Source organism: Melanotaenia boesemani, chromosome 9 (genome assembly GCF_017639745.1).
Source record: "Melanotaenia boesemani isolate fMelBoe1 chromosome 9, fMelBoe1.pri, whole genome shotgun sequence".
Taxonomy (NCBI): Eukaryota; Metazoa; Chordata; class Actinopteri; order Atheriniformes; family Melanotaeniidae; genus Melanotaenia; species Melanotaenia boesemani.
This window is the reverse complement of record NC_055690.1, coordinates 23,792,438-23,816,206: the sequence shown is the minus strand read 5'-3', so window position 1 is coordinate 23,816,206 and position 23,769 is coordinate 23,792,438. Positions and strand designations below refer to the sequence as shown.

The window sequence follows — 23,769 nt, the reverse complement described above, 5'->3', positions numbered from 1 at the left end:
CTCTTTACCATTCTCACTGTCTCCTAAACAGAGAATATTTTATCTTTCTGTATCTTAACTGTTTAACAATCAAACCAATAAAGTGCTTTATATAGAAATTCTTTTGCAATTGTTCCTTTTATCTCTATTTTCCCAAACAAACTCACCCTTTATTGTTATCCTTCTTCTTAGTAAAAGAAACAAGTTGACATAATCCCCCCTCAAAGAAAAAACTAAATGAACTGCTACTAACTTTTATCCGTTTGCTTACAATTGGTAGATAGAAAAGAGTAAACATGTAGAAAAGGGAAAGAACAAATGAGGTTGAGAATGAGACAGAAGGGTGTTCAGACTGTAATCTGTTTCACGTGGTCTCTTATTGTTACTGCTGAATTAGTTCAGGGGCTAAAATACAATTACTTTGGCAACTCTGTCAGTTTTACACTCATGTACAGTTGTCTTAAAGATGCTTTGTAAAACAATGATTTGTCTTGCATAACCTGAGTCAAGGCTGTTTCCTTCTCGATTGTTTTTGGGGGGCGGCGTGGCTCAGCAGGGTAGAGCGGACGTCTTGTAACCTGAGGGTTGCCGGTTGAATCCTTGGCAAAGTGGAGTTCATGTCGAGGTGTCCTTGGGCAAGACATCAATGTCTTGTGTGTGAATGGGTGAATGTGATGTATGATGTAAAGCGCTTTGGGTATCATCCCAGGTACAGTAAAGCGCTATATAAATACGGACCATTTTCATTCTTTCACTCACTTCTGCTGTTTTCATCCTTTCATTATCTACCATAATTTTTACCATGTCGCCCTGCCTCTGCTACTTTTTCATCCTTCTTGTTTCTCTCCAATCTCGTCCCTTTTCCATTGTCTGTAGGTCCCTGTCTGGACGGATTGTTGGAGGCGTGTGGTGGTTCTTCACTCTTATCATCATCTCCTCTTACACAGCCAACCTGGCTGCATTTCTCACTGTGGAGAGGATGGTCTCGCCTATAGAGAGTGCAGAGGACTTGGCCAAACAGACAGAGATAGCCTATGGGACGTTGGATTCGGGCTCTACTAAGGAGTTCTTCAGGGTAAGGACCTGATTCACTCTTGATTTATTTTGTTGTGAGGGTTTTGACATTTCACTTTGTAAAGTACATTTACTGCTAAAGTAAGGCTTCATAAATCCTCAGATGACATGGAGGAAAGCTAATTCTGTTGATTTCATAATTAAGACTATTACTGAAACCTGGCCAGAGATGTTCAAAGAGAATGCTATTTTAAGTCCAGTCAAAAATATGACTGAATGAATATTTTAAAGGAGTTCTTTGATTTCTCAAATATTTCCAATCATAATTGCAGTTGAATTATGTTTACCACACTACTGCTGCAATTAATTACTTTCCAACCCTATGAAATGAAGTTACTTCATTGATAATAATAATAGTAGCAAATCGTATAAGGCACTAACGTAGAGCTGGATTAGCAGGGTTGTCAAATTCCGGTCCACGAGGGCCACTATCCTGCAGGTTTTGTTTTCCCGCTCCAACACACCTAAATCAAATCAAATGGATGCAACAGCTTCTGTTAAACTTTTTCATAATGACACATTAATTTTTAGTAAGGAGCAGGAAAACGATGAAAACCTACTAGATAGTGGCCATCAAGGATTAGAGTGTGACATCCCTGGATTAGACTGAGAATAGATGGAGACTGAGCTGTAGTAGATCATTTTACGAAGAGCTGTCATAATCCAAAAGTAAGCAGGAAACAACACCAGACTAAAAGCAAATGCTTATTGGAGATCTAGACTTTTCATCTTGCCTAAATAGTCCTTACAGAAAACCTATAAATGCACACAATGTTTTGTTTTGGTTTGGTTTGGTTTTTTTTACATATTAGACCCTTTTGTTATCATGCCCTGTCACATCATTATGTCTTGTGAATAATTACGAAAATTGTTTGTGAGGATGCATGCTGTGTGAAAATATGCAGTCATGCTTTGTGAGGATGTATATATGAGCATTTGTGTTCTAGGACATGGCGGGGGATTGGAGAGAGGTAGCAAGTGGTAGACAGTTTGGACTTCTTTGAGTGGCTCTGGCATCATCAACATAACAAGCAGGCTGAAATCTGTGGAGGGTGAAAAAGCAATTTACTCTCCCACAGCTGAGAGGGATTCACCACCACCATTAATTATCTTTGTGTGTGTGCATTTATGTTTGTGTATATTTTGTATACACGTACGTTTGCAGATGTATGTATGCAGATTCGGCAATATGGAGTGTATGTGTTTGACTTGTGTATCAAAGTTTGAATGGCATCTGTCCCAGAAAGACATGTACATTATGTAGGTTTGTAATAGTGTTTTTAATGCCAGAAGGTATAACTTCAGCGTCAATTTCCTCTATCACAGCCACATTCATTGTGAAAGAATCTGGAAAGAGTCACATCTTATTGTCATCTATCCATCCATTCCTCCAAGGCTATACACTGTTGGTACGTGCACAGAAATATCAACATTTCTGCGACATTTTGTCTAGATTTCTGAGAAGAAAAGATGGATGGATGGATGGATGGATGGATGGATGGATGGATGAAGGGCTGGTGGATATGATGCAAAGATATGATAGACTTTTGCAGAGTAAAAAAAAAATAAAAGGAAAAAAGTTGAGAGTCAGAGAGTGCAAAATGCCAAGAGAGGAGGGGCATACTGGTCCTCTTGAATGTGAGTGACATTATTATGGGATAGGTGTCCGTCATGCTCCATCAACACCCTGATACACACACACGTACATCCACACCATCCCCCAGGTGCCGATTTCAGTTCCTGAGGCCCTGGCTTGTCGCTTGCAGAGCGACAGAATAACACTCATATACCAGGAGGGAAAGAGGAAAAAAAAGAAACAGGATGCTTGTGGAAGATGACAGTTTGACTCCTCTGCTTGTTATTTTCACTCATGAGTACACACAATTCGCACTCTCCTCACACTCATACAGCAACAGAGTATATGAGACATACAAGAATAGACAACACAGAGCTGCAGACACACACATATAAACAGTCTAATAAGATGTATCATGTCAGGTAGATGTCCTCTAAAAAGCTCTCCTGAATTCATAATTGCATCACCGATTAGTATGCCACTATTCACACCATAGACTCGTTTAAAATAAGACTGATGCTTGACTTGTTAAGAGAGACATAGTGTTACATTTTAAATGTGGTTATAAATGTCATTATATGCCAGAGGATCAGAATGGAAGATAGAAGACAGAGCACTCCATCAGGAGTGTAATTTCATTAGGGACTATAAAACTGCAGCAGTTGGCTTTATATTATAAGACACAGTTGCAACTAGAACCAAAGAACTCCATCAAGCAACTGTTTTTTTTTTTTTGTTTGTTTGTTTGTTTTTTTGTTGTTGTTTGTTTGTTTTGTTTGTTTTGTTTTTTGTTTTGTTTTTTTGTTTTGTTTTGTTTTGTTTTTTGGGGGGTTTTTTTGCCAAAGATTGTGGGCATTATAAACCTCTATAATGGCTAAATTACTCCTATCTTCCCATAGCAAAGAATCCTTTAAAAAATTCCTAGATCCAGGCTGTGATCCGGATCATCCCCAAAATCTAATCGCTTGTTCTATATTCCATTTCTGAGATTTCCTGAAAATTTAATCAAAATTGCCCATAACATTTTGAGTTATGTTGCTAACAGACAGACAGACAGACAAACCAACACTGTCAAAAAAACATAACCTTTGCCTTGGCTTGTCCCAAGCCCAGATAAATGCAGAGGGCTGTCAGGACGGACATCCAATGTAAAACCTATCCCAAATCAAATATGTGAATCAGTTCATTCTCTTCCATATCGAATCGGTCAAGACCTGGGTTAATAACTATAACAAACTATTAACATATGAATAAATTGATAGCAGTTGGTCAACTGAGGGTGTTGAAAAGTGCTTTATAAATAAAATTGAATTAAATTAAATTAAATTAAATTAAATTAAATTAAATTAAATTAAATTAAATTAAATTGAATTGAATTGAATTGAAAAGGAAGGATGTGAGTTAGAAAAGATGGAGGAATTGTGGCGTAAAGTGCTGTGGAGTATCACCATAAATAATACAGCATATACTTTTTATCTGAACTAGTTTTTACATGTCAAATGGTTCCTTTCTGTCTCAGCTATAACATCATTTTGATTGGAATGATTTCATGTTTTATCAGAGGAGCTCCAAATGTTATAGGTTTTAGCATGTTGTGAGTTGACATACAGAAGAAGACATACAGCATGGACATGTGCTAATTAACATACCATTTGCAGAGGGAAGAAAAGATGACCTTTCAGCAAAATCTATCATTTATGTGAATTTACACTGATACATTAGTAAAATCATGCTCTCTCATTCTGAGTTAACCTTTGCTTTCAATTTGTACCACTCCCCTTTTACAGAGATCCAAAATAGCTGTATACGAGAAGATGTGGTCTTATATGAAGTCTGCTGAGCCGACTGTCTTCACCAAAACCACAGCAGAGGGTGTGGCAAGAGTCCGCAAATCCAAGGGGAAGTACGCCTTCCTCTTAGAGTCCACCATGAACGAATACACGGAGCAGCGCAAGCCTTGTGACACCATGAAAGTTGGAGGGAACCTGGACTCCAAAGGATATGGCATTGCTACACCCAAAGGCTCACAGTTAAGGTGGGTGGAATACTGTAACAATAGGAAACAGTAGCAATGCTGATACTGTACTATTGCTGCGATATTCCACCTACCCTGCTGTGCCTTTTTCAATAACTGAAACAACCTGTCACTGCTGTAATGTGAACGTTTATAAACTCAAAAATAAGATAATTTGATGTTAATGAACTTTTCATTGATTTATATTCACACTAAAGCATGATGGTTAATGGTAAATATAATCAAATAGTTTTCACCTGGCAGCAGTGACATAGATAAATATGTTGAATGTGTAGATTATGTTCTCTATCGTGCTTTTTTTATTTCCTTTGAATTATGTCTCTTCCTTTTTTTTATTTTCGTATTGCATGTAATTCTGTCTTCATCCCGGTGCTGTACTGTCATTCTTCACTATCATCTCAATGTTGATTTAGACCAACTCACCTTAATTTTTTTTTTTTTTTTTTTTTGTCCTGTGTCACCTTTATCCATAATTCTTTTTCTTTGTATGCCTCCTTTCTTCTCTGTTGCTCTGTCATCCAATCTTTCTCTCCACAGGGCCACCTTACAGGTAACTCTGTTCATTTGTCCGCTGTCTCATTTTGATGTTCATTCATGAATAAGACAATTATTATTAAATGATCATTTTAGTAAGAACGTATTGCTTTGAGGAGGGGTAGAACCTCAGACTGCTGCTACTTCTTCTAAAACCACAAGGGGGGGAATTCATAGACAATCAGGAGCCAAAAAGTGAGAAACAAGACGCTGAGGGGCCTGGCCATTGGGGGGACAAAATGTAAAATTAATATGGGACCACACACCAAAATTATTCTGTCACAGATTGAATGAAATATTGATAAATTGGTAAGTAATTGAATAAACCTAAATTAAAAACACAATAGAACATTTTATTTTACAGAATGCATGACAGTGTGCTTGAATCTAAAACAAGAGAGCATAAAAGGAAATGAATGAGAAAGTGACCTAAATTTGGTCAATTTGATTTTCTTTTTCCTTTAGCAAACATTTGCACAGTCCCAAAAAGCTTCATTGATGTGTGCTGACATTGCAAAAACTTCACTTTGCAGGTGACGAGTGCAAAGGCCTTGTCTTTTCAGGGTGACAAGTGCCCACTGAGGAAAATAACTTCAGCAAAGTTTGACCACCTGCGCTCTCTTTTCTCCCTTCATCTATCTCTGTCAGCATTTCTAATTTGCCACATCAAAGGCAAAGCTCAAACCACACATCAGCCTCACATCCTGTTCTATAATTCCTCCCCATGTATGGTGCACATTTCCTCAAGACCCCAGCCCCTCTTTAGTTTTAACTCTTACGTACAAAGGATTTCCATTTATGAGGGAAAAGTGACAGACAGCAAGTGGATGAGTTCCTTTTAAGCCCCCACAAAACATTCCTGGACTATCCACTGTTGTCTCTGGCTTCTCTCAGTTGTTGGAAAAGCAGCCTTCCAGTCACATACATGTGGCTGCGAGTGTGCACATCATGAGGTTCTGCCTCTCCTCCTGGGGGATGAATCACTGGCCTTATTTGACTTGATGATGTTGATGAGCATGAATATTATGAATATTATAATGATTATAATAGTGTTTTATGCTTTTTTGAGTATAACTACTTTTGATATGACTATTGATAAGTGGCTAATGTGATTATTAGATATGTTTGAAATGTTTACTCCTACACGTCTTATGCTGATGAGATAGGTCAGAGCCTATAGATAACATTCACCCCAGAGAATACTCTTCCTTTTTGAATCTCTTGATTATCATTCATCAGACATCTATTATCACAGTTTTTTTACTTTGTAGAGCTGAAAATCTCTCAGTTCCATACCCCCGTACGTACCTGCAGTGTACCATCAGACTCTGAGATAAGATTCCAGATTGGAGACAGACTTGCAAACATGTAGGCACCAACAGCAGTGTCCTGTTGGTAGAGATCAGTAAATAAAAGCATGGTCAGCAAAGACTGAAACCAGGGGAAAAGAATTACAAGGAAGCATTAAAAACCAGAGATGCTCCAAATACAAAGAGAAAGGGCGTACATGTAGAAAATGTACAGAATCATATGTTTTCCAGAGTCTTGTCAACACTGTCACTGACAGTGAGTGTGCAGACCACGTACCACACAAAGCGCTAAAAAATAAACCACAACTGATAAACATAATTCCACTAGTGGAAAGTTGTTTTTAATAAAGCCTGATATACAGAGCTTAGCTGAATATCTCTGCACACAGACTGCAGAAATGCTGCCCTGTATGCCTGGATTTTGTTTGGAGGTCAGCCAGCTCAGTGTAAGCAGGAGAGCTGTAGAAAACTGGAGCCACACAAACACATACAGCAGACATCTGGTAGAAAAGTAGAAGAACAGCCAGCGTGGACAAGAGCACCATCAGCAGGTTGCAGGGACATAGCTAACATAGTTTACAGCAGAAATCTGGCACTGTGTAGAGCATCTTCTATTAGTGCAGGCTCAAATAAGAGAGATAGTAAAATCTGAATATATCAAACATTTTAAAAAGCAGTCAAAGAGAAATAAAGAGAGTGAGTGTTGTCTGGGGTGCATTGTCCCCTCTAACTCACCTTTTTGCCTTGAATCCCTCTTGATTTATCCTCCTTCTGCTTTCTCTGCTCCTTCCCCTTTTTTTCTCTCCCTGGCTGTGGTTCCCATCCATTTTGTCTGTTTGTCCCTCTATCCTCTGCTCTGACCAAACTATCTTATCTGTCCCCCCTTTTTTACTTAAAGAAATGCGGTCAACCTGGCCGTGCTAAAACTCAACGAGCAGGGCCTGTTGGACAAATTGAAAAACAAGTGGTGGTATGACAAAGGAGAATGTGGCAGCGGGGGAGGGGATTCCAAGGTTAGCCCTCTCTGTCTGCCCCCCCACCACAAGGTGATGGGGGCCGCTCACTAGCTGAGCAGCTCGCGACGGCCCCCGTCCTGTATGTAACACATGCATCTGCCCCAGCAAAGAAAGGCAAAGTTGAAAGACTGAAATGTCCCCTTCAAAATATGCAGCTTAATAGCTGCATCTTTGTCATTGATATGAGCCTTTCACAGAAAAAAAAATCACACGCAGTGACAAAAATACCTTTAAGCTTGTTGAAATGTGTATAAAGATGATTATGCTCGGCGAAAGAGGGCACTCAAGAAATATTGGCTTCTTTTGAAAGAACGAACTGGCTTTGCTAAATTACCTAAAAAGATCAATAAATCAAAGAAATTTGTGTAAAATGATTGGATACCAATTGCCCATCATCATTGTAATGCTTGTTTGCCTGTGACCTGGTAATGTTGAAGGTAAAAGACCGAAGAGCCTAGAGAAAAAAAGAAAAAGAGATAAATTACTGCGAAGACAGGAATATTTGCCCCCTGGTAGCAGCTCGGGGAAGAGGATTGTGGAAAAAATAAAGAACTTGGAATAAATCCAAAGTGAATATTGATCACTCACTCAGCTGAACAATGGGTGCATGTAGTAGATGAAGCTGGTTTTTAAATATCCAATGGATAAAACACAAGAGTGAAACTGTAGCCCTGTAATTCTTTTTGAGCTCTGGTTGCCTTGAGACAAATGGAAGAATGAATAATTAATAGAGATTATACTTCTTTTTCTTCTATATTTCAGAGATGCAATTTGATGCCTTTAATCTTTGCAATACCAATAGTTTAAGCTAATGGTAACATCTGAAAATGATAGAAATCTAAAGCTTTACCAGAGTGTGTATTTAGGCACCTTTAAACAAACGTGCAATGTTTGCTAGGTTTAGGATATGTTTGTAGCGTGTTCGCTAATATTTACATTTCATCTAAAGAAAAAAAAGCATAATTTCAAAATACTTTTTAAATTGGACTTAACGGTTATGATAGGAAGGTTAGGGAATTCATATTCTTAATTTTCAAGGGAATATTAATGTTTTAAATTATTTCATGCAAATATCAAAGCAAACCATTCAGTAATTAAGGTATCTCATTAAATTTAGGTATAAGCATTGCCATCAATGCTAGCTGGTAGTGTTCGACAAAAGTGACGATACAACAAAAACTCAGATTTTGAAACATAGCTGTATTGATTCACTCTTCCAACTAGATATGCAGTTTTTATCTCCTTGTGTAAGACCAAAGTTCCATGTGCAAATGAGTTGCATTGACTGACATTCGATAGAAGCTAAATTAGTTCACTATTGGAAAGGACTGTCTGAATTTGAACTAAACTAAAATTCACTGAGGTATATCGTTAAGTATACCTTGCAGATTAGCAACCCAGTTACTAAAAGGTTTCTAAAATGAAACTATATATTCCCTACCTACAAAAACATGTAGAGCTATTTGAATTTTAGAAAAAAAGAAGAGAATAGTGACATAGCTAGAGGTACATGACTCTTAGTTGCTTTCACAAGCACTAAAAGTTACATATTATTAAAATGTCAAAGTAATTAATCTGAGAGTTACAATAAAATTAAAGAAAAGCTGAGGGTGCAGAAAAACTTCTGAACTAAAAAAAAAAAGAAAAAACAAAAAAATGCTTTCCCTGGCCTTTAAACCCTAATAGATTATTTTTTTTTATCTTAAGTTTCAAATCTGTGTCACTGCAACTCACTTCCCCAGATGCAGCACAGAGCTAGCTTGATTCCAATAGTACTGGTGCAGCAGTATGTTTCTCTATTTCATTGTAGGAACAGCTGGGGCAGTATGGGTGTGTTACCTTAAGTGACAAAGTTGGGTCCCACTCATATGTCTGTAGCTCGAATTAGCTCCTCGTTCCCCCCAGCCCCTCCTCAACGAGCATACACACATGTACTCAGTGGGATCCATGCTAGGTCACTTGATGTAAACAAAAGTTTCTATGTGAATAAGTTGTACAATGCAAATGTGAAATACCATAATAACATAAAATAACATGACCTATGATGTTATTTATGTTATTTTTACACGCGAAGAACCCCAGTAAACCTTGCAGTTTTGAAACTGAGCGAAGCAGGCGTCTTAGACAAACTGAAAAACAAATGGTGGTATGACAAGGGAGAGTGTGGACCCAAGGACTCTGGAAGTAAGGTCAGTCTCACGCAGCTGCGGCCCGCAGAACGCTAGCCTGAAACTGTCATCCTGAATACGCTCCAGATTACTGCAACTACTGCCTTAGAAAATGCTATAGAAATATTTCCTTAATCAACCTCAAAAATTAAACATGCTCCACATTAGTGATGTCCTACAACATTTTCTTCAGGTCTAGTCACAGCATTTACTTAATGTTCTGGTTAATTTTACACCAGAATGAACATAAATTATTCTTCAGTTTGTGTAGCAATCTGTGGCAATCCCATCTTCATTACAATGCTATAAGAACTCCTCACCTTCATAATGTTTTAATCTTACATGCAAGTCTAGTCTTTGTGCCCTTAAACGCATCATGCAAATGATAATAGCACTGTTATGAGCAACACTAAATTCTTTAACAACTGACTCTTGCTTTCATATTTGAAACTTAATCGGGGGCTAAGACTATGTTTTTATTTGAATAACTTTTAATGATTTTGGTAACACTTTATTTTACATGTCCAGAATTTTATTCAAAATCTGCAAATATTTCTTTTTGGATGTATTTATAAGAATAATAGTTTGCAGTGTTCAACTTCTGCTCCTAATTACTATATTATTTTCACGAATAAGATGTGAAATGTCAACATTGTCAACATGTCTTCAAAGAGCTGAATAATTATAAGTACTAGAGTATGAAAGATTTGAATAGCTAATTTGAACTTAATAAGTACTATTCTTCCTGAATAAATTCAACATTTTTTTCTAAGTTATAAATATCTATTTAAGCCAAATTCATATTAAGTTGCTATTTCTAAAATCTCAAAAAAAAAATTAAATGAAAATGAGATTACTAATGACCAATGAGATATAGCAGAACCATATTTTGTATGAGCATAACTTCTGAGATGTTAAGATCATTTGTGCACCTTCATCCCCGGACTAAAGACATTACAGCTCTTTTGAAGAAAAAAAAATAAAATCATTAAAAGTATATAGTACCAGTCAAATGTTTCGACACACTTTCCCATCTTTGACTGGTACTGTATTACATAATTTTAGATGTAAAATAAATGGACATTTGATCACTGTTAGAGCAAAATGTCATTGCCTCGCAGATTAAATGCTATGTGATTGTTTAAATTGTCACTGATGTGTAGTATATTTGTGTTGCAGCTGTTGTGGTGGCAGCAGTGATAAAAAGTAGTATTTAGAAGTAGTTTTAGTCTGTAGTTTGTAGAAGTACAATGCAATATTGTGATGTTTTATGGTAAAACTGTAACTTAATTCAGCAGAAATAGAAAAGTACAGTTGTAACAGAATGTTTCTCCATTTCTCTGTTTCTAACTACTTGTACTGTATTGTCTCTTTTTGCTTTTTCCCATGTTTCCCCCTCACTCTGAACACTAAAATCTTCTACCTTCTCACATTCACCTCCTCTTTCTGCATCTTCTTTCTTCATTCTCCAAAACTTTAACTTTTAATTAACATTCTACTCTGTTTTTCCACCAACTTTTTCAATCTTTCCTCATGACTTTCTCTTAACCCATTACTTTTCCTCTCTGGTCATTTCCCCAACGTCCATTGTCTCACAATGCCAATTCTTGGCCACAACTCCTCCCTCTCTCCCTCCCTCCCCTGTCTTCAGGACAAGTCATCCCAGGCTCTGAGCCTGTCCAATGTGGCCGGGGTCTTCTACATCCTTGTGGGCGGCCTGGGCCTGGCCATGCTGGTGGCCCTGGTCGAGTTCTGCTACAAGTCACGGGCCGAAGCCAAGCGCATGAAGGTGGACCTTAGCCCCCCCCACTGTCCCAGCCCCTCCCCCAGCACCCAGAATCTAGCCACTTATAGGGAGGGGTACAACGTGTACGGCTCCGAGGGGGTCAAGATATAGGGGTAGGATTTAGAGGCTGCCATATAGGTGGGCTAATGGTGGTGTTAATCATGGTGATGGTGCTGTAGAGTTTGTACTGTTGAGGCTGTTGTAGCAGCCCCACATTCTTCATGTGTTGATGGCGATGTGGTCAAGCATTGTGGAACCAATGAAGCTTCTTTTGTTTTGGCTGTTTAGTTTCTTTATTGGCCAAATAATTCCTTAGATTTCTGTTTTTAAATTTGGTTTGTGTTTTGTTGATTGGGATTAGATATGTGTGACTACAGATTTGGTTCCATCGTCTTTGGCTGCAGATGGTGATGTTTATGGGGATGATGATAGTGATGGTGATGCTCTTGGCTAATGACTTGACTAGGCACCTGCATTTTAGTCATTAACAACAAGTGAAGAAGCAAGGATGCATGGCTCCAGTATATATATATATATATAGTTACAAAAAAGTCCACATTTATACTGTGAAAAACCCCAAAATATTCTGTTTATGGAAAGCAAAGAAAAGCAGCATCACCAAAATTAGAAGAAAAAATTGAAAAACATGAATTAATTTAATAATTTGAATAACAATCAAAACAATCAGGAAAGTGATTTTTTTATTTATTTATTTATTTATTTATTTATTTGTCAACCAACCTATGAAGAAGTTACCTAATGATACATGAAGATAATAAAATTAACAACTAATATATTTGAATTAATTCTTCTAAATCTTTTTTAACTTTACTTAACATTTCCATTTACGTTTCAGTGTTTTCTTGGCTATAAGACTGAGTTTAGTATTTCAACCTCCTAACAGCAAAATGTTGTTAGTGAGGTGTTCATCATTAAAATCAGTGGCTGCTTCTAGCTATGAATTAATTAGCTATGTGCAGACACCTCTTATACAGACTTCAGTTCTAATTATTACCTCTTTCTTCTTTTACCTATAATGTGACAGACAGATTGTGAAAAAACAGGCTATTAAGATATTTTGATGTCAGTGGATGCTTAGCTTTTCTCCACAATTTCTTTTAACAAGACCTCTCATTAATCCCTCTGGTGCTGCAACATCAGAAAAACACATGAACATTACTGTTAGTTCTGTGCTTGTTAAGGCCAGTTTACACCAAAAAAAAAGCTCATTCGAGTTCATTTGGGGAAATTCACATGTTTTGACAGCTTACAAAAACCTCTTGTTGCAAAGTATTCCTTTGGAAACCTAATTTGACATTCACTTGGGTAATGTATGTAATAGGCAAAGTGCAAGTTCTTCAAGGAACAAATTAGAGAGAAAGTTTATTTTTATTTATTTATTTCTGCATCATTTTCAAAAATCTACTAATTTTCTTCTCATCTTACTGTTATCCAAATGAAGAGATTTATGTTTGAAATAACTTATTTCAGTATAGTGTACATGTGAATTCACCAACTACCAGGAAAGGTATAAAAAGTCTTTGCACAGTAGCCAGAGGTCATTTATGTCTTAGGAATTTACTTTTCAGGGCTCTTGTAGTTAGTAGCCCACACCATTAATCATCTATACAACTTTCTTTTATTGTCATCCATAAACTGGAGTTGTGCACCCCTGCTGCAGATGGTCCAAATAGGCTCTTTGACTCCTTCCAGCCCTGACTACTTCAAAACAGCCCACTTACTCAGCATTAATGCAGAAGAATAAATGATGATGCAAACACTTCATGTAGAACGGCTGCTTGGTGATGTTGCAAAAACTTGGCTCTGGAGAACAATTAAGCGAAGTGAAAGGACACACTGAACCTGAGAGACACTGAACATAAAGAAAACTAAATGCAGGACACTTGATGTCAACTGTTACCTTAAATGCCTGTCTTAAATAAGATGCAAACCATTCTTAAGAGAAGACCATATTGATCTCACTGAAAAGGAATTACATTGATGTAAAAATGATAGAAAATTTTGTTTTTCTTTTTCTTTAGTTCATATTTCTGTAGAAATAGCTATAAAGGGGAGTGGGAGACTTTTGGCTATTTGCAAATTATTTTCCTCAAATCATGTAGTTTGCAGTTGATTTTCCAATGCCTTACAAAGGAAATTCTTTTAGAGAGAGATATTTCATTTTAAAATATGTATTGTGCTTTCATTGTTACGAAAATACAGTTACTCTCTCTGGACAGCTAGTGCTGCTTTTATAAGGTTGTGTCAAACAGTATCCCCGTCACAGCACCAATAGAACCCAATGAACTATTAAATGTTATCAAAATTTGGCAAATATTTTTCCATTAGAAAATGTATTTCTATGGTTGTCAGAAACATCAAGTTTTTCATCCAGTCAGTAACAGCGTCCTAACTAAAACATGACAGAGCAGCCGTATGTGTGAAGTGTCACATGACTCTGAGCGGTATAGTCAGTCACTCCCTCTCTATAAATCTAAAAGCTTTAAAGATAACTCACTCCTTCACTTTCTCCTTTTGTCTTTCCAAAGTCCTCACAGATTTTCACCTTCCCAATTCTATCCTCTCCACACCTGAATCTTTAAGACAACTGAAACCCACCCAGAACCCAAAAATGCATGGTATCCCCAAATGCAGATGTCTATAACCCAAATCCTGTCTACAGTGTTTGTGTTTGTTGATTGTTGCTTGCTTTGTTTTTGATTAAAAAAAAAAATACTGTATGTTATTGTTGCACATTGTGGGAGCCCTTTAAACATGTGCAGTTTAGGGTGCATTCACATCTTGAATGGTTTAGGATATTTTAATGAAGTATAGCCCATTTCTGACAGTTAAACCTGGACATTTAAAAAATGTAATTAGATTGTATAAATGTACTGAAGTGATATTTTTCAAAACAACAAAACACATTCGTTGTTTAAAAAAAAAAAGTTTTTTGTGGAAACTTTGACCTTTAGTAGCATTATGCATTGATAGCTCTATGGACAGGTTTGTATTTTGTTCAAATTAGGTGCAAAAATCTACAGGAATGCACACAAGTATGCTAAGGATGCAGCTGCTCACATCCTGCCTTAGTCGTGGAAACCTGCTTGCCAGTAAAATGTATCATTACATTCATTTGAAACGCTTTTAACATAAATTACTATATGCTCACATCCATTTATAAAATCCCTAAGGTGTTTCTTAATCATCTCAGAAAAGCGAATGGAGACACAATCAAATAAAGACATGGCAATTGAAAAGCGTTCTTAATGTTGGACAGCTCAGTCTGAAGCCTGAAAATCTTATTAGCAGGCTGAAAAAAATACCCTTAATGTATGATAATTACTGTAGACAGTTTTTAAAAGCTGCTGTAGTCAAACTACTGATGAGTTGAGTGAGAAACCCTGCTCATCTTGTTACAATGCAACAATTCAACGGCCTTCTGGAAAATCCTGCATTATGGATTTACATGGATGTCACTTGCATTTGCAACCAAAATATACTTGCAGATCAATTAGCATAGGCTAATTTATCAAAATTTATAAAATCAACCATCTACATATTTCATAGTTATATTGCCTAATTATAAGATTATAACCATTTAACAAATAGCAAGTTTGAATTGAAAACTGAATTAAATGATCCACCGATATTTGGAGATGTTGCTAACTGATAATAACATAAAGTATTTAATTTACATAAAGACTAGTTTGCATATACAGTATTATGAACAATAACATTAACCACGTTAAATGCAAAAAGAAAAACCGTCTGTGAATTGTCCTTAACTATTAGTGTGATTGCGCCCTCAGATATGTTTATCAGCATACAGTATGCAGTGTGTGCACAGACACATGCATGTCCAAGTGTCTTTTGTGCATGTGTGTGTAAATTTAGAAATGTTGGTGTCTTTCTGCAAATGGTTGTGATTGCTGTGCAGCTTCCCTGTTTCTCAGGTGATTTTTTTGTTTGTTTGTTTGTTTGAACATGTCCACTCTTTTATCTCTACCTCCCCCAGCTGTCATTTTCCGAAGCCATGCGGAATAAGGCCCGTCTGTCCATCACAGGAAGCGTAGGGGAGAATGGCCGCGTCCTGACGCCAGACTGCCCCAAGGCTGTGCATGCTGGCCACGCCTCCCTTCGACACCCTGGCCTTGCAGTGGTCTCCTCTGGACTCCCCTGAAAACCAAAAACACCTGCCGTGCCTTAAAAACACACAAACATACAGACTTTGGTGAAGACACACCCATAATTGCATACAACTATACTATATTCATACACACATGACTATAATTACAGAAACCCTAATAAAATACTCAGATATAGAGACATCTTTACACACTTGAATACGCAAACACAAAGTCTGCATCATCATTTCACCTTCCTGTTGCCACTGACTCATTTTATGATAAAACAAATGAAACACAGCTGTGGAGCAAACGGTTAAGAAAAAGAACAACGGGCAGCAAAGACATTTCACCTGCCTGCAGCTTTCATTTTTCTCATTTTTGGGAGGATGCCATTGTGATATCTTCAAGCCAACATGAAAGCCAGCACAGATTTACATGAAGTGAACTATGAGCTGTGAACATAATCATGATCATGGTGATGACAGTGAGAAAGATAATGATCACAGCTAAAGAAAACATAAAGACAAGACAACCAAACGATCCTGTTCCTGCTCAGTCTTTTGTCTTTTTCTTTTTTTTTTCTTTTTTTTTTTTCTTTTTTTTTTGGACAAAGATGGCCAATAAGCCACATCCCCTGACAACGCCTTACTAAGACTACAAACATTGTTTTCATCATCATCATCATGGTCATCATCATCATCATCATCATAACTTGCCTGGTATGTGCCAGGTATTATAACCCTTAGAAGACCAGAAAACTGTAAGCTTGAACACTGGGACTGTGCAAACCTGTTACTTTGCCATGGACTCTTCAAACTGAATGAAAATGCTTTCTTACCACACATGTAGAATGATTTTTTTTTCCAAGTCAGAGAGTTTATCAACCCATCAGAACAGAAGTAACCTCGAGCCACACGCATGGCTAATCTTAGCCACACAATACACAGGGGTTTCTAAAAAAAAACAAACAAAAAAACAAACATAGTGATTAATAAAGTACTTCATCAGCAGCATCATCATGATCGTAGAAATGCTAGACAACAAAATGATAACTACTTTTTTTGTGAAGCAAGAAAAGCAGGATTTAAGCTGTGTGTTCAGTGATGAAATGAAAAAAGAATAAAGTGCTTCTCAACCTGACCGCTAGGACCTCACATATGTTGCAAAATAAATGATAGAGACAGGTGGGGAATTTGTGGGTAAAAACCTTTCCAAATTGCAAACAAATTCAGGATCCAGCTCCTTTTCAATAACTGATCTACATAACAGATCAAAATGGTTTTTTTTTTTTTATCTTGTTTGAAAGTTTGCCCACAATGAGGGGAGTTGGCCATTTGTTTCTGCTGTCTGAGATAAGGTTGAGAACCACTAGTCTATGCTGTGCACTTCATTTGATTTCAGCTGTCATGATTTACTGGTACATTTTCCAGTTTGTCTAAAACTCTGCTAGGCAGTTCAACCGTCATTTGAGGTCCTCAGACTTGGTACCATATCAGAAAGCTTGCTTTTTAGAATTGTTGTAAATAACTGCGTAGCAAAACAGAGCTTACCTGTCTTTTTTTAAATCATCCTAGATAACAATTCATTGCAATAATGAATATAAAAGAAAAATACCACTACTTGTAATTAAGTAATTTTTTTTTACAAATCTACATATTATATATAATGCAGATAAATATATATCTATATGTCTATAGAGAGCTATAGAAAACATTGATCACTGATTGTCAGAGGCCATGGCATTCATTCTGTTATATGGCTGTTTTATTTGTTTTGTTTTTTTATAACAATGAGAATATTCTATGTGTGTACTCTATGTGTGTCCTTCTCTACACTGAATGTCCATATGGCACTCACACGGGCACACAGAAACGCACACACATACAGGGTCAGCGGAGAGTGATCACTCAAGCACCACTACTTATTCACTAGTTTTCATTGTCTCTTAGTGTTTTTCTTTTTTATGTTTGTATGGGTGTGTGTGTGTGTGTGTGTGTGTGTGTGTGTGTGTGTGTGTGTGTGTGTGTGTGTGTGTGTGTGTGTGTGTGTGTGTGTGTGTGACACAGTATTCATGACTGCAGCCCACACAGTGACAATAAATTGAGGCAGGGCCATAGAGAGTTTGGGCTGAAGCGATGTTGGGGAAACAATGAAGAGTGACATTTCAAAAGTGTAACATTTTTTCATCTCAGTGCTTTCTGTTTATTTTGTTCTCATCAGATGTTCATAAGCTGCAGACTGAGATCCAACACAACTTTAAACTGAACAGGGTGTGCATGTCAATTAATATTGTTTTCCCCCTATTTTTTATAAAAATGTATTATTCATTTGGCTCTTGTCATTAAAAAACCTGCTGACCCAGGTTAAACAATGCGTTGATATAAGAGGAACATTTAGGGGAAAAAATGTTTTAATGCAATTACATTACTGTCATAATACAGCATGGTGGTGATACTTTCAGAATTATTATATCATAACACACTACATCTGCACAGTTGAGACAATTGAGAATGAAATATTTCTTTCGAGCACTTTTCCTGGCCTTCCCTCATTTTCAGCTCTACTCTTTGTATTGACCACTCTTCCCATTCCCAGTCTCTGTTATTACTTTCTTGTTTTCATTTCTCTCCTACTGTACAACAGAAATCTCTGTACCTGCACCTAAACAAATTACAAATGACTTTTTTTTCTGCCTAAATTCACAGCAAGATAATGAAACAGATGTGGATCAACAACTTGAAACACCAGATGACAATCTGAGGTCCCTGCAGCTGTTTGTTCTTAACTTTGCATATTAATCACTGCAACTACTTTAAGCTCACACACATTCACTGATCAACCTCAACATTTAAATCACATCCCTGTTATTGTGCGGGACGTTAAGAAGCTGCAACGGCTCCTTTGTGATCGTTGTTGTATTCTTGACCACTCCTGGCTGCTGTACTGCTGTGGAGGCTGCAGCCAATAAGAAGTCCTGTTTCAGGATTGTGGTTGAACTGTTTAGGTGGTTGGTGCATAGGAATTCATAGGAATGCCAGGAGGCGAGGATTCCCATCGGCAAGTAGCAATGCCACAAAACGAGCAGGTATTTTCTTCACCTGTCAGTCTTGTAATGTTTTGGCTGATCGGTTTTACATCATCATGTTTAAGTCATGCATTACACGTATTTCAGTCAAACTTTTCATTCAAAACACTGGTCGAAAATAGTGTTTTAAATCAATTTTAAATCAAAAGCTGAATTAAATTATTAAACAACAAACAAGGCAGATATTTTCCAAACTCTGCACAGTAACAATCCAGCCAGAGGAAAGCTGTAGAGATTTCAGAAGTACATACATATGCTAAGACATCGCTAGCTGTCACCAGACAAGCTGCACATCATGCTGTTGTGTTTCTGTGATTCCTTTTCATTATTTTTCCACCTCCGGCTCATAAGAGTTCATATATAGACAACAAGAAACGCATTGCTGGGCTGTCACCACTCTGGCTTTAACATTCTTTCTTTTTTTCTTAACGTCTGAATTCCCATTTTGTTTTGTTTTCTAGTAAAACATCAATACTGAATCTACAGTCTCTCTGTGGTTATTTATCCACTGACCTCACTTCTCATTTATTTGGTTCATTGATACTAGATGTAGCAAAATAAACACAACATTTTGCATGCTGCTTATATGAGTAAAACAAGGAAAAATCTAGAATTCAGTTTAAAATGAAATATATGTAAATTAGCATTTTTATTAAAGAATGACCAAAGAACACTCCAATCAAAAGGCACTTTAGAAGCAATTACAGTGGACCAAAGTGTTGTACAGGAAACTAAATACATAGTAAATAATAGTATAGTCGATATCATTCTAAATTAAAAATAAAACCAGATAAAGTCAACATCCCACAGAGTGTCAAAGGCGAAAGAGAACAGGTGGGTTTTAAGAGGAGTTTTAAACAAACCATGAGGTGGCTTGTCTGATGTGCAGAGGCAAGTTGTTCTGCTTAGAGCTTCCACTTTGTTCTCAGCACACTCAAAATCACTGATCAGCTGATTTCAGAGAACGGGTGCAAGTATAAGGGGTAAAACAGCTCAGAAAAGTAGGGTAGCAAAAGATGGAGTGATTAAAAAAGAAATAAAATCATTTAAAATTTTATTCTAAAGTGAACGGGCAGCCAATGGAGTGATGCTAAAATGAAAGAAATGTGCTCATGTTTATAAGTGCCAGTTAAAATACATGCAGCAGCATTTTGTACCATCTGGAGCCAAGCGATGTGGGGCCCATTAACCCCCAAATACAATGCACTGCAGTAATTCAGCTAAGTGGTGATAAAGGCATGGATTACTGTCCTAAAATGCTCCATCGAAAGGATTGGCTTCACTTTGACCAGCTGCCTTAAAAAGCTTGTCGAAAAAAGCTTCCCTGTTGTAAAAAGCCTAATTTTACAAGTGTCTTGACTTGACTGTGAAGTTCAAAATCAGGGTCCATTTTACACTGAGGTTTTTGGTAACTTCTTGAACTGAGCCAAAGAATCCAGATCAGCCCATTGTGCCACCAAAAACAATTACTTCAGCTTTTACTTCATTAAAGTAAAACAAAGTTATGAGAGACACTGAGGCAGTCATCTGACAAAAAAAAAGGTCATTCTTTTTTATAGGCATATATATTTGACTGTCATCAAATAAAAGTTCAATCATATTTCTCGCATTTGGAACCAAACAGGAACAGATAGATGGAAAAATGAAGATGACCTAAAACTGAACCTTGATGGACTCCACACAAGAAAAGGGCAGTGAAGGACACAGTATCACCAAGAGTTATGCAGAAATTATAATTGCAGAGCTATGCCTCTGATGCCCATCTACTTCTCCAAATGATGTACCAAGCTTTTGTGGTAGACAGAATCAAAAGCAGCACAAGAATTAAAATAACACAACCTGGTAGACAATGCTTTGTTCTTAAGAACTTCTATAAAAATCTAAAAACCCAAGACTATATAGATAATTCAGTAATAACTTATTAAATACTGATTGTTTCAACATAAGTAACTCTGTGTAAGAGCCCCCACAGCTTTGAATTTGTACATTTGTACATTTGTACAACAACCTCATTTGTTGACTTACATATTTTGGTTAATTTCTGCCAATGACTTTTAGGAAAGATCTTTTCATTAGTGTTCTGTCTGTGTGTTGAGCCTCACACTGCTGTTGAAGACACATTGTTATCCAGCTGAATGTTCCCTGCTGTGACTTTGCCATTCAGGCTTCTTTTTTTCAGTCCTTGGGGAGCCAACACTCCTAATGCAGACCCATCACTGACAAGCATTTCCCATCTCTCTCATACTTCCACAGACACACACACACACACACACACACACACACAGATACGCACACACACACAATAGGGTTATTACTGAGAAGTATTTTCCATTTACCCTAGATTGAAGCAAAATAACCATTGTGGGGAAAGTGCCACCACCTTTTTGACCTTGCACCTTAACGTACAAATGCACACAGCACACACAGACACACCTTCAATCAACCTCTGCAATTGTCCCTGCAGAGTAAAGCATTTTTACCCTGGTTCACTCCATCCTTCCCAGCCTTGGTCTTTCCTGCTATCAGCTCCATGTTGTTGTCAGCTCATACTCTTTAATCTTCCTTATTCTGTCATTTTTCATTTCTCCATGTTTTTTGCATCCCTTTCTCTGGGGAACACATCTCAAACTCTGATTTCTCTTCTCAAGCTTCTGTCTTGTCATGATCGCCTCCCCTGCTCTTTTTCTCATAGGCATCTGTCATAATGGGAAAGAAAATTAAATTGTAAAACTCAGCATACACCAGCAGGTAGGCTGTTTTTGTTGCCACCGCTGCGGCTATCGTGGTCTTGACATTTCTAGACTGCCGAGAAGTCTGGCACTTACATAAAGACTTGCAGTCAATACAATACTCCATGAGATGACAACAAATGAAAATGCAGCTGGGATTCTGTGGGGTGAAATAACATAATTTTCTGACTGAATGGAGAATAAAAAAAACAAATTGTTATCTATTTGATACAATCTGAAGTGTGACTAAAATGTTTTCAGTTTAGATTCAAGACTTAATCAAATGGAACTGATTAGAAATCAATTACAAACCAAAGGATTTCTGGATGATTGCATAAACTGTCACAGTAGGAGATAAATATTTGTTGGATTGCTACCAAGTATTTCAGCCTTTATGCATTCATAATAAATACAAGCAGCCAAACAACCAACCAATTTGGTGGAAAGCAGTGTCAAAATTCACTAACTCATCTTTAAAGTTTAACAAATGCAAAAAAAAAAACTGAAAACAAGTAATTATATGAATGAAATGTAAACGGGTGAAAGATGGTGAAAAAGTTTCTGAGCAATGGAGACACACTCATGCCAAGAGAAGAACAGATGTTGCAGCCCCATGACAAACTGGCACAGCTCTGAGGAAGCTGTATTAACTGCACATTTTGGATTGCACAGCTCAATCAGCTCTGCTGTCACAATGAACCAGCATCATTTACAAAAGAAAATCTCTGTTTCTTCTTGCTCATTCTGAAAACTACACTTATGCTGCTATGTCTTGTTTATACTGTTCACTGACACACTGTCCGTCTCCTTCTTTGACTGCTTTGAACTGCCGTATCATGAGGTTTTCCTTCCTGTTCAAAGGAAGTTTTTCCTTTCTACTGTTGCCTGCTCAGGATGGGGCCGGAATCAAAAAGGTTTGATTGTTTTCTTAGCTAGAGAAATTATTGTTTAAATTAACACAGTTATTATAAACAAAACTAATGTGGATCATAAGTGTGTGTGTTTTTTCTGCAATTATAGTTGGACTACAATAAATTTGACTGTATTGGAGTGTAGCTTTTAAAGTGCCTTGAGATGATCCTGTTGTGAATTGGTGGTGTACAAAGCTAAGTTTAACTGATGATGCCCTACATGTATATGCTTCTTTGTTTTATGGGGAAAGTTACATTGTTATATCTGTACTGTAAATCTGCATCTACCAGAGGTAGCATGGCCTAAACAACAATCCCAGCCCTTCACCTTGGCCTGACCCCTTTCTTTTGCAGATATAAGGTGCGCCTTTTGGATATCAAGGAGTAGTGGTCATCTAGCCATCCAATAATCCGGCAACACCTCAATTGAAACCAAGACTCTTTTCTTTCAGAGATCACTACTAAGTGACCTTTAAAAGAAAATGGGCACACTGCCTCTATAAAACTAAAGGGTGGAGCCGAGCAGGGGGAACTGGGACTGGGTCCAAGTCTAATATGAGGCTACATAAAATGTTTTTTATGGTGGACTTGTTGGAATCATCACTGGATGACATCCAACATCACAATAAACTTCACAGACACAGACTGCAATGTCTGCCAGATACAGGCTAAACTAAATCTAAGAGTAAATTTAGTAAATATTTTGATTGTTTTTGGCTGACAAAGTGTGGCATTTCTAGCTGCTTTCTTTAGTTATGTTAGTATAGACATCCATACAAACCCTTAAAATCCCATTGTTGTAGCAGTTTATGCAGACACCTAACTCCAGCCTTCTGTGAGATAAAAACACACTTATCTTCATATCATTCCCCATAGATTCTTGTTACTGTTACAAAGTTTCTCTATTGGTTTTTGTGCACAATTGACAGAAGTGACTGTATTGATCGGCTGATCATTCCATGGGTTGGTCAGACTTTGTTGTAACAGCACTAACATTAACAGGTGTCCTACTACATATCTGAAAGAATTTAGCTCTTATTAAATTTTATCACAAAGCTGCCATTTCTGTTTTAAAATGGTTTCTTTTTTTTTTTTTTTCTTGCCCAAAGGAATCAGTGTGTGTGACAAACAGATTTCCTGTTAAATCCTTTATTCTCTGAGCTTCAGTCTCCACAGCTCCACAAACCAGAAGGAGTTTAGTTTAGTTTTTTTTTTTGTTTGTTTGTTTGTTTTTGGGTTTTTTTTTTTAACGCAGAAACCTTTTAGAAGATTCCAAGGAACAAAAAAATCCATTCAAGAGGGAAAAAAAAGCAACTCTAAAGAAGCCTTTCCAAGTGGTTTGCTCAGTTGGAGTCCATCTCCTTCACTCAGCTTTAGTAAACCTGGTAGACCCTGAAAAACAGACATAAATAGACCTGATATTCTTACCTATAACT

The 23,769-nt window shown here is 37.2% G+C and overlaps 1 protein-coding gene across 6 annotated transcripts in view; it reads left to right on the top strand.

Annotated features, from left to right (window-relative positions):
* Nucleotides 1–16,213, top strand: part of gria4a (glutamate receptor, ionotropic, AMPA 4a) — a 125,631-nt gene extending 109,418 nt beyond the window's left edge. The window contains exons 14-18 of one of the 6 annotated variants that reach the window (XM_041994895.1): nt 856–1,054; nt 4,417–4,664; nt 7,407–7,521; nt 11,344–11,481; nt 15,497–16,213. In XM_041994895.1, the coding sequence (XP_041850829.1) occupies nt 856–1,054; nt 4,417–4,664; nt 7,407–7,521; nt 11,344–11,481; nt 15,497–15,661 (865 nt within the window). In that variant the 3' untranslated portion in view covers nt 15,662–16,213. Of the gene's footprint in view, nt 1–855; nt 1,055–4,416; nt 4,665–7,406; nt 7,522–9,598; nt 9,714–11,343; nt 11,617–15,496 lie in introns of those variants that run through there. The other 5 variants (XM_041994890.1, XM_041994892.1, XM_041994891.1 and 2 more) reach the window with 5 other exon arrangements.
* Nucleotides 16,214–23,769: the final 7,556 nt, after the last annotated feature.